Consider the following 10,887-nt stretch of genomic DNA (forward strand, 5'->3'; position numbering starts at 1 on the left):
TCTCCTCCTCGTCTCTCTCTGCTTGTCTATCGCTGACGTCGGCCACGTTTGGCTGTAGCCGAGCTGGCGTCTCCTTCGACTAGTCATAATTTTAGTCAGGGTTTTGCCTTTTTTCTTGACCTCGGTCAAGGAAAGCCAAACTTTGGCTGGGTAAAACTAGACCCGTGGAGGGATGATTTTCCCCTTGCCCGATCACCACATCAGTTTTCCTTGCTGGAGCCCGGGCAAAAGAGAACCGCTGGACTTGCTCTTATGGAAATATAGGGGTGACCAAATATTCGTCAGCAAAAGCGGTACTCAATTTTAAAAAATTAAAAAATTAAAAAAAAACCTTCGCCAATAAAAATGTTTTCAATAAATGTAGTACCTTTTTTCTTTCTTTCTTTTTTTAATAGAAAATATATTTAGAATCCATGTTCTACGATAAATATTGGGCGTTGGATATAAATTTACATGAGCATGTCTAGTAGCTATAATCAATCACATGATAAAGCTGTTCATCTTCACTAACAACCACTTTTAGGCTTTTAGCCTGCCTTGCTCCCACAAAAATATAGAGCATCCTTCAGCCCTGGGTAGTTCAAAGAATAATTCTAAACATTCACTGTTCTTCAAACCAATAAAGCATAGATTGTGCAATCCATCCTACAGTCTATTAAGAGTGATGGTAAGACAAACATTGAATTCACTCGTGCTAAAATTCAAAATAAAATCTGCCACCAACATTATTCCAAATATTCCAACTTGTCATCCTAAATACAAGTAAACTACAATCAAAAATGCATTGGGAAAGGGGGCAAAACCGCGAAACTAAGTGATCAGTCTCGCGTCCAACCAAAAGGAGCACTGAAATCGCAATGGATCATACAAAGCATGCAGACAGGTCCCAAGCCTGAAACAAAGGCCAAGACACAAACCTACCTCTTTTGCTTTTGCTTTTTCCTCTTGGAGGAAGGCTTCTTAGATAACACTTTTACTGCGGTGGAAGTTCTAAACTCAGTAACATGAGGGTCTTCAGGCAGTGTACATAACAAGAATTTTTTGTTTGAGCCAACTTGGTTGGGAAACAGCTTCAGCATCTTCCTTCCTCTCATCCATTTGAGCATTATCTTCATGTGTGTTTTGCTATTCAATCCACTAACACCAGACTCCTGATGATTTCAAATTCAAAAAGACCTAATCAGAAACATGAACCTATAGAAAATCACAATTCTAGCCTTGTACTCCATATTTCTTTCAAAATAGAAGAGTTTCAATAATCATTAAGTCAATGATGTTTGAAAAAAAAATGAAAACAAGTTTAGGAGCAGAAAGAGAACGAGAAAGTAGACATAAATATATCTGTTTGAGCATTGCAAATGCAGTAATAAACAGGGTTAAGCACCCTAGCCTCATAATCTCATATAACAACTAGGGAGTAACAATGTCTAGACTTCAGAGTCCACAACAAGAAGAAAGTATGGTCATCCTGAAAAGCTTTTACTATAAGCTCGAGAACTAAAAGACAACAAAATATATTGAGAAAATAAAGCTCTTACTTTCATTTTCATCGTCACAATCTCACACAAGGTATCAGGCTGGAAACAAACCGAGATATCTAAACCATCCAGCAATTCCACTTAACCAGGTAACCACTCTCTATCTAATCTAGAGCTAACACCAGCTCTTCCATCATCAGGAAAGTATGATCAACTAATCTCCTATATTTACAGTTCAAGCTGTATTACTCTAGTCAATGACAACACCATTATATCATCCTTATAGTTGTGTGAAGCTAAATTAAATCTTGGGCATATAAACCCCACACCCAATTGAAAAAATCTCACACTCCAATAAGCAAAGTGACTGAAAATGAAAAATGGGCAAATGGGTTCAGGCAAAAATGTGCAAGCTTTACTAGAATCGTACATATAAAAAACAAAAAAACCCACTTCACAGTTCACATTTTGTATCACAAAACTGAAAATGGGGATCCTTTGAGGGGAGAAAAAGGCAGAACCTTGGCTTGAGCCCAAGTATTGGGGATGGTGATAGGTCCATGTTGCTTGACGACGTCGTATAGATCCCGAGCAATTGAATTCGCCTCCGGAAAGCTGACCTTAGGGTTGATTTTCCTCAAATTCTCTGCGCGTTCCCGAGAGAAGTACCTCGCAAACGACGCCGTTGCAGCTCTAATCAAACCACTCCCAGTACAATTAGTACTGCAAGAAGCCCTAATCGCACGACCAGTAAACCACATCGCTCCTTTTTGGGTCCTCGCTGAAAATGGAGTCGGAGTCGGATCAGATTCAGTCAGGGGTTTAAAGTCTGAGACTTTAGGGAGAGGTACAAAACCCCCCCTCGGTCACGTGCCGCTCACGTGCAGAACAATACGACTTTGATTTTTACGTCGTGTTCTTTATGCAACTGGAGAGAGGACCCTTTTCCTAATTTGGATCCGTTTCCTACTTGTGGTGGGTTTGCCTAGAAGGAGAAGGAGAAACAGAGGAGGATGTGTATAAATTGGGTTTCTGGCGTCCCTGTTTGCCATAGTTACTGTTATTGAAGAGGTCATGACGTTTAAGGGTTTTAGATGGCTTAAGGCCTTGTGGCCGACTCGGAGATCAAGTAGGCTTCATCCGATTGATGATGGGGTTACAAATGTAAGGAATTTCATTACCGTGAATTCCTTTAACATGGAAATAGATGATGGTCTAATTCCCTTCCCCACCATTGCTATAAGCTCTAATCATGTTCAGAAAATGAGAAGTGCTTGTTTGAAAGGCAAAGACTGTTCTATATGCTTGGAGGATTTTGAGACGAGTAACGATCATCGAGTTGTTCCCTTGCCTTGCGCACACTTTTTTCATACAATGTGCATTTCTAAGTGGTTTGAGATGAGCTCTAAACTTCAATGCCCCTTGTGTGGATCAACTATCAAGAATCCTCCCCCTTCTTCGAATTAATAATAGCGTCTATCTTGTCATCGGGTGACTAAGAAATTTGTGGTAACTATAATAATTTTTTAAGTGTTGAGATTAAAAGACTTATAATTCATTAATTTAATCTCAACTCTTGGAAATTCTTATGATGCTTACTTGATGGATGAAATCTGCCATGGTGTACTAATATGGTCGATCACTAGTTAACAACTGGTGTTTTTTGTATAACTTGTGTGTTCACGCTTGGGGGCTTCCCATATTGGTTGTAAAGGTCCTCAGTCGTATTACAAATTGCTAGTATTATTAAACGTAGAGGAAGTTATATCAAAAGTATTATAATTTGTATTTCACCTGTAATTTTGTTTATTTCTACAATGAGTATGCTATTAGCCACAAAATGTGTTGCTTGCTAGCTACGATGAAATTTTCATAACAAAATAAGTTTGTGCTAAGGTTTAAATGGTTTAACACAGTTTCACTTTTAAGTAACTCGAGATTTTGTTTGTAAGTAGTCGTCTAGATCAGACCATTGAGCATCGCCATTGCTAATTACATCAATCAAAGACTTCTGAAGACAGTCCATGAGTACTGTACTCATTTCTGCTTTAGCTAAAATTTTAGGCGAAAACATTCTCGTTATAGTAAAAAATAGTATTCTTCTTTAAAGCTTTTTATAGTTTTGAGATACCAAACAATACTGTATACAACAGAAAAAGAGAAAGAAAAAAAAAGAACACTTATACATGAATATCATTCATCCGTCTTTTCAAAATCTTCAAAAAGATAACAAACATACGGAGGATATTTAAATCTACAACACACTTTACATTATAAAACTTCCTATTACTATGAAAAAAATGCATAAATAGGTGTCCAAGTTATTTTTGGCATGCATTTGACCATTTGATGCAATATTTTAAAACTAACTTTAAAAAGTTAATCATGATTAAACCCACTTAACCAAAAATTAAACCATGATTAACATTAAAACATTTCGGGATTCAAAATTGTGCTTATTGTAATAAACCGCACATTCAAACTAGTCCACCGCTTTGCCATAAGCTGAGAGAAATTGAAAAATTCTAAGTCCTCCTATCCCAGCTGCCTTCTTTCTCTTTTTCTCTGTAAATTACATTCTGGAAAGTTGATTCGGGGCTCCACAGTCCCACCCTTTTTGGTAAAGCTCCTTCCTTTTTTTCCATTTATTTACTCTCTTTTTTTGTTTATTATTTTCTTTCCCCATCAGCTTTGTCTAATCTTAAAGCAGAATCTACCCAACTTTCCTTCCCATTATTCTCACTCACTGTTTGCCTCTTTGGTTTTCTCTGCACGTTTCTGCCTTGTGTGACTTCTCAGATTCTCATCGGGTCCAACTCTCCCAAGGTATATGCTTCTTCTTGCTAAAGACTGCTTCTTTCTCTTTGATTTCTGTAAAGGCTTCTGATTTTTGCGGGTTGTGATTGGTTTTTGTGTACCCATTTGGATTTGAAGTTGTGGGGTTTCATTAGTTTGCTTGGGGTTTGAGTTTCAGAGTGTTTTGATCTGATGGGATCTTAGTTTGGTTGATATCAGCTGTCACAGTTTTGATCATGTGAAAGATTGAATTTTGATTCTGCATAGCTTTTAATTTAATGGGACAATAGGAAATTCAGGAACCCAGTTCCTTCAGCTTGCTTAGCTTATCAAGTTGCTGATTGTTGGTTGCATGTATCTCAAGAAAAATGGAAATTTCTAAGATTCACCATGTTATTTGTACGTGTAATTGGTTTTCGGCTTGGGGCTATTTTTTGGTGTTAAATACAAATTCTGGAAAGAATTTAGAAATTATGCTCAAATTTTGTGCCCTTTTGTGTTGGTTATACTGTGGAATAGGGCAGCATTCTGTTGTTTTGCAGTAGGATGTCAGTTGTGCCTGGTTACCCGATGCTGAGCACTTACTTCAAGCTTGTAGTTACTTAATGATCTGGACATTTCTTAATGATATGAGCACAATTTGTTGCTATTGCTGTCTCGAAATAACTTGATGTCACGAATATAGTGATATTCTTTGTTGAAATGATTTGATTATGGTAGGCACTGTGCAGTCGAAGATCATAACTGAGAGTTATCTTGTGTAAAAACTTACAAGTGGTTATCTCATTAGTTCAATGAAGAGCTGTTGTTAGTTGTTACACATTTACGCATACAATTAACCTACCAATTCCCAACTGTACTGTATAGCAACACTATTAAGTCTTTAACTATTATACTATCTAACCATATTCATTGTGGGTGTGGTTAATGTAGCTGATAGAGGTGATCTGTGGCTGATGAGCTGTAGTATGCCTTTTAGTTTCCTAACATATGATCCTTATTCCTATGCAGGGCTACTTTAAAGAATGGCAGATTCCGAGGACATTCAGCCTCTTGTCTGTGATAATGGTACTGGAATGGTTAAGGTAAGGGCTTACTTCTCTTTCATGTAGGAATGTATGAAAAGCTGGCAAGCATTCAGATTCCCTCAGTATATACTTGATTATTATCTCTTCAACAGGCTGGATTTGCTGGAGATGATGCCCCAAGGGCTGTCTTCCCCAGTATTGTTGGTCGACCTAGGCACACAGGTGTTATGGTGGGGATGGGACAGAAAGACGCATATGTTGGGGATGAGGCTCAGTCCAAAAGAGGTATTCTCACTTTAAAATACCCTATTGAACATGGGATTGTTAGCAATTGGGACGACATGGAAAAGATCTGGCATCATACTTTCTACAATGAGCTTCGTGTGGCTCCTGAAGAACATCCTGTGCTCCTTACTGAGGCACCCCTCAATCCTAAAGCCAACAGAGAGAAGATGACACAGATCATGTTTGAGACCTTCAATTCCCCTGCTATGTATGTTGCCATTCAAGCAGTTCTCTCCCTCTATGCCAGTGGGCGTACAACAGGCATGTAATTTGCTGTACCAGTTTGAAAAATTGAGACTGATCTCTATTTAAGTATTTGTTCTATTAGAATTCTTTACTACTAAGAGAACATAGACCACAGTAACTTTAGACAGCAACTTTGATAACCTTTTTTTTCTTACTACAACACATTTCCCAGGTATTGTGCTCGACTCTGGTGATGGAGTCAGTCACACAGTTCCCATCTACGAAGGTTATGCACTTCCACATGCCATTCTGCGGCTTGACCTTGCTGGACGAGATTTAACAGACTCCTTAATGAAGATCCTGACTGAGAGAGGGTATTCTTTTACTACAACTGCTGAACGGGAAATTGTACGTGACATTAAAGAGAAGCTTGCATATGTGGCACTTGATTATGAACAAGAACTTGAGACTGCTGCAAGCAGCTCCACAATTGAGAAGAACTATGAACTACCTGATGGTCAGGTAATTACCATTGGAGCAGAGCGTTTCCGTTGCCCTGAAGTCCTATTTCAACCATCACTAGTTGGAATGGAGGCAGCTGGAATTCACGAGACCACCTATAACTCGATTATGAAGTGTGATGTTGACATCAGGAAAGACTTGTATGGTAATATTGTGCTCAGTGGTGGGTCTACTATGTTCCCAGGAATCGCTGATAGGATGAGCAAGGAGATAACAGCCCTTGCACCAAGCAGTATGAAGATCAAGGTGGTGGCACCTCCTGAGAGAAAGTACAGTGTTTGGATCGGAGGATCCATATTGGCTTCACTAAGTACATTCCAGCAGGTACTGCTTATAGTGCTCCTCAGATGACGACATCTACTATATCTGATTTCTATTAATTTGAACTGTGATAGTATTCCTATTGATCATATAAAATCTTGGATGTTAACTGTGAGTTTACTAAAGAGACTTTTAAGGTTTTATAATCGGAAAACCAGTGGAATCCCCTCCTGATATTCCGGCGGAACAAGATAGTCTATAAGTTGCTCATGTTCTGAACTACTTATCGTTTAAGATCAGGTTCAAGTGTGACAAATTATGACATAAATTGCATGTTAAGATGACCCGACTCTTCTATTTTCATGAATTCTTGCAGTATTTTGTTTATGTAGTATGATTCTAGTATCAATTTTCACTGTTGTTTTGCTCGAATGCAGATGTGGATATCTAAGGCAGAGTACGATGAATCCGGCCCATCCATCGTCCACAGAAAATGCTTCTAGACATGTGATCATATTGTCGTTTCTCCCTTGGATTGTGTGGTTCAATTGGCATTGTCAGATTATGGTGTGCTTCCTGGTCTCCTTTTTGTAACCTTGTTTTCTTTCTTGTTGCTACATTCACTCTCATACTGCACTAGTTCTTATATCAGATCAGTAGTCTATGCAGTTGTTTTGTACCACATTGCTTCTGTTGTATGTGCTTTACTGCTTTTCTCGGTTCCTGAAATACAATAATATGATAGTGTCATTGATCAGGTTGTTCATTTCCGACACTGTATTCGGGACAATGGAAACTACTGGAAAATTACCAATCAATCGACCCCTATAAACACCGAAAATTCTTCTTCTGTACACGGCAGTAGTGCAAGTTCACGTATACCAACTATGTAATCTCAGTTGTTTATATATGGAGTCTGTTATTTATCACTCAAGATCGTACTGTTTTCAGATGTCTATATGTGGAGTCTGTTATTTATCACTCAAAACCGTACCGTTTAATCTCCATCGCGAAGACTCGTCTTCCCTATAAACACACATAGACGGATAGACCCGCGTGACTTCAGTTCTGGTTTTTCACTCATCAATGAAGACCGAGGGCACTTGTCGTAAAGCCGAAAAATAATGGACGGTTATCAGAGAACTGCAAGGCCCATGTGGAAATCTGATCATGAAAGATACTAGATATCACAAAAGTGAGACAACCCTTTAACTAGAAACAGAACCGGGAATCATGTATTCCGCTGAACAATTAAAAGGTTGATTACCGCTAAATTTACGCTAATTTAGCACATTTGACCTGGGGAAGTGGAACTATGTATTCTGGTGGAGCCGCTGATGAACTTAAAAGGTTAATTACCGTTAAATTTACGCTAATAATTTATCAAAATTATTTATCAAATGATGCGTCTGTGCCTTACTCGATCTGATCTGAGCTTGATCGGAATTCCATTCATGTCGGGCTTGCATTATTTGATGAGCAAATTAGGTGATAGAGAAGCTATTGTACCATTAATGAATTTAAAAAGCTTCAACTCAAGCCAGCCAGTTTACATACATGCATTTAGTGTACAGTAGAGCCGTTCACGGAGCAATAATTTCCGTCAAGGGCGGTTGGTCCTCCACGTCGGTGGATTGCGGCGGCGGAGGATGAGGATGAGGATGAGGAGGGGAGGGAGGGAGGCACGTGCGACGGCACGTTGGACAAGAAGAGTGAGAAGACAGCCAGGCCTGTATACAGTGCGCGTGGAACCCATGCTTACACCTCTCCAACACCCTTATCCCCTCCCCATCCACGAACTCCGACAAGCAAATGGCGCACTCCGCCGCTGCCCCCGCCAGCTCCGCCTTCATCTCCGGCGAGTACACCAGCGTGGGTCCCCCATCAAAGCAGGGAGCCGCTGCCGCATTGGTCTTGAGCTGCACGCGAGCCAACTCGTGATGCGTCTGGGTAGGGTTGCTGCTGCTGCGGCGGTCGAGCTGCTCCTCCACTAGGTGAGTGCCGCGGAGGAAGCAGCGGATGGCGGCGTTGAGGCCGAGGGCGCAGATGAGAGCCGAGAGGAGGATGATGAGGACCATGGCTGCGTTGGCCTCGAACTCTTTAGAGCCGGAGTAGGGCCACCAGCGGCAGGCGTGAGCCACGCATGGCGCTGGCGTCGGAGGTGGCGAGGTGGAGAGTGGTGGTGGAGAGAAGTGGACTGTGCCGCTGAACTCGGCTACTGCTACTGCCGCTTCTAGTAGTATTCTCGGTGGTGGTCTCATTTTTCTAGCTGTGTCACCTAATCAAATAATTAACTGATCTCTGCTTCTCTGCTCTTGATAATTAACCCCGAGTTTTGCAGAAAGGGAAATGTTCTTTTTTTTTTTTTGATGTGAGAGAGAAAGAGTAGAAGGAGATCGAGAGGAGAGAGAGAGAAAGAGAGAGGTTGCGTGAGAAGAGAGGAGAGAGTGGTAATTTATAAGGGTAGAGAGAGAGAGAGAGAGAGAGAGAGAGAGAGAGTGAGGAGGGTGGAGCAAGAAATGCATACGTGCTCTTGAGGTTGCCTTCTGCAACAAATTTGTCATGTTCTTATATTCATTCATGGATTTTCACATGTGTGGGTCATGCCATTCAGGAAAAGTTACCCTCATCCATCCGTTCTAGCAGAGTTCGAACTTCGAAGTCCAGATGTAAAAATACCCGCTAATTTTTGATGCATGTAACCAGTGATGATGTGCCCGTATTCGAGATTTACCTACCTAATGTAATAATGTTTGAATTTACCATGCATGTTACGCGTTTTTAAAATTTACCGTAAGTCTAAATTATCACGCATTTTACAAGTAAGTGATTGTATGTATTTGAGGTTTATCTTAAATTGAAATTTAATACCGTATTAAATAATTCGAGACTCGGCACAAATCTATCATACCTATTAATAATGTCCACAACTATGGTAATTGCGTGTATTTGAGAGTTACTATAAATCCTTTAGTAGCTCTATTTGAGGCTTACTTTAAAAAAAAGTCCAGATTATTAGTCTTACTGTTCTGTGAGTACTTGGTGGTCTAATCTTTGATTGGTTGTTTGATCTCGACATTTGACATTTACTTGTGGGAATATTACACTAACTACTTATGAAAAATGAACAATATTGCTGAGCTACAAGTCTCTGCTCAAGTTATAATTTACGACTGATTATAGGGTTTAGAAAGAAAGAAAGGAATGATTCTTACACTAAATACAAAGAGTTGAGCATAGAACCTAATTTTGGTATAGAACATCAGATATTTCACCTAAAATTCTTAGCGATCGAAAAATAAGTTCTATTTAAGAAACTAAAACAAAAAGATTAAGATCAAGACAACGAACCCTACAGCATAGAAAGTCATTTTCCTTTGGAATCGAAGCACTCTTAAAGAAAAATACTTGTTCTTAAAAGGAAAATAATATATTCCTGAAAGAAGGAATGGGGTTTGGTTTGTTTGGAATTCAACCTTTGACTTCACACTAGCGTAGTTTTGTTGAAGGAAAAAAGAGTGTTTATTTAAGTTGATTCTTGGTTTCTCATTAAGGTATTCTAATTCAAGACGAGAAGCAATCAAGCAATAAGCAATAATTTTTCTTCTTTTCCTATCTGAAAGAGACAGAAAGAGAGAGCGACTGTGTTGCAAACTATGTCTTGTTTTGCTAGCTAGAGAAAGGAAAACCAAGCAACAAAGAGGAAAGAACAGGGAAAAGCTTGGGAAATGTATTTTGATAAAAACATAGTCGTACTTGGTGGCAATAGTAGGGTTATAAATTTCGGTTTCCATGTTTTGCTCGCTTTCTTGCACATGGTTTGGCATTCATTGTAGGACGTTTTTTCATGAAAAGTTAGGATTTATTACATTTTTTTTTCAGAAATTAATGAATTTTTTTAATCATATAAGTTGTCGTTAGATTTCATTATATAATATTAATAACCGATAATTTTATAAGAAAAAGAAAAATTCAAGGTTGTCTTTTACTTTCTAGGCATTAAGGGTTACAATTAGGGTATCATTATCGCTAAAGTTCTTAATATTTGATCTGGTGAAGCACACAGTGATTTGGAAGTTATGGATATGAGGGTTGAGGGAAAGAGAGTTGGGAGCAGAGTGGACTCAGTGGAGTTCGAGAGTTCTTGAGTGTTTTAGTATCGGATATTTCAGACAACAAAAGTGTAGAGTTGAACTTTTGGTAAAGGAAGTAAACAAAGAAGTAAAAGTGGTGAAGGAAAGTAGGAAACCAAGAGTGACTCGGTTGATTGCAACCCGTCTCTTGTTTTGGTAGAGGAAGTAAAACCAAATAAGAAAGAGAGAAAAAACAAG

General features: G+C 39.2%; 3 protein-coding genes across 3 annotated transcripts; 1 reads left to right on the forward strand and 2 right to left on the reverse strand.

Annotated features, from left to right (window-relative positions):
- Positions 1–627: 627 nt before the first annotated feature.
- Positions 628–2,318, reverse strand: LOC112179176. Its single transcript, XM_024317518.2, has 2 exons — positions 2,000–2,318; positions 628–1,151 (listed from the first exon to the last, which is right to left on the reverse strand). The coding sequence occupies exons 1-2, from the start codon at positions 2,237–2,239 to the stop codon at positions 918–920; spliced, it is 474 nt and encodes a 157-aa protein (XP_024173286.1). The 5' UTR covers positions 2,240–2,318; the 3' UTR covers positions 628–917.
- Positions 2,319–3,980: 1,662 nt separating this feature from the next.
- LOC112176280 (actin-7) lies at positions 3,981–7,322 on the forward strand. The gene is made up of 6 exons (XM_024314121.2): positions 3,981–4,098; positions 4,278–4,304; positions 5,286–5,359; positions 5,455–5,848; positions 6,006–6,619; positions 6,994–7,322. Exons 3-6 carry the CDS (start codon positions 5,300–5,302, stop codon positions 7,057–7,059), a joined length of 1,134 nt encoding a protein of 377 aa, XP_024169889.1. The 5' UTR covers positions 3,981–4,098; positions 4,278–4,304; positions 5,286–5,299; the 3' UTR covers positions 7,060–7,322.
- Positions 7,323–8,045: 723 nt separating this feature from the next.
- LOC112176281 (RING-H2 finger protein ATL79) lies at positions 8,046–8,981 on the reverse strand. The gene has a single exon (XM_024314122.2). It carries the CDS (start codon positions 8,815–8,817, stop codon positions 8,140–8,142), a length of 678 nt encoding a protein of 225 aa, XP_024169890.1. The 5' UTR covers positions 8,818–8,981; the 3' UTR covers positions 8,046–8,139.
- Positions 8,982–10,887: the final 1,906 nt, after the last annotated feature.

The sequence above is a fragment of the Rosa chinensis genome, chromosome 7, assembly GCF_002994745.2.
Source record: "Rosa chinensis cultivar Old Blush chromosome 7, RchiOBHm-V2, whole genome shotgun sequence".
NCBI lineage: Eukaryota > Viridiplantae > Streptophyta > Magnoliopsida > Rosales > Rosaceae > Rosa > Rosa chinensis.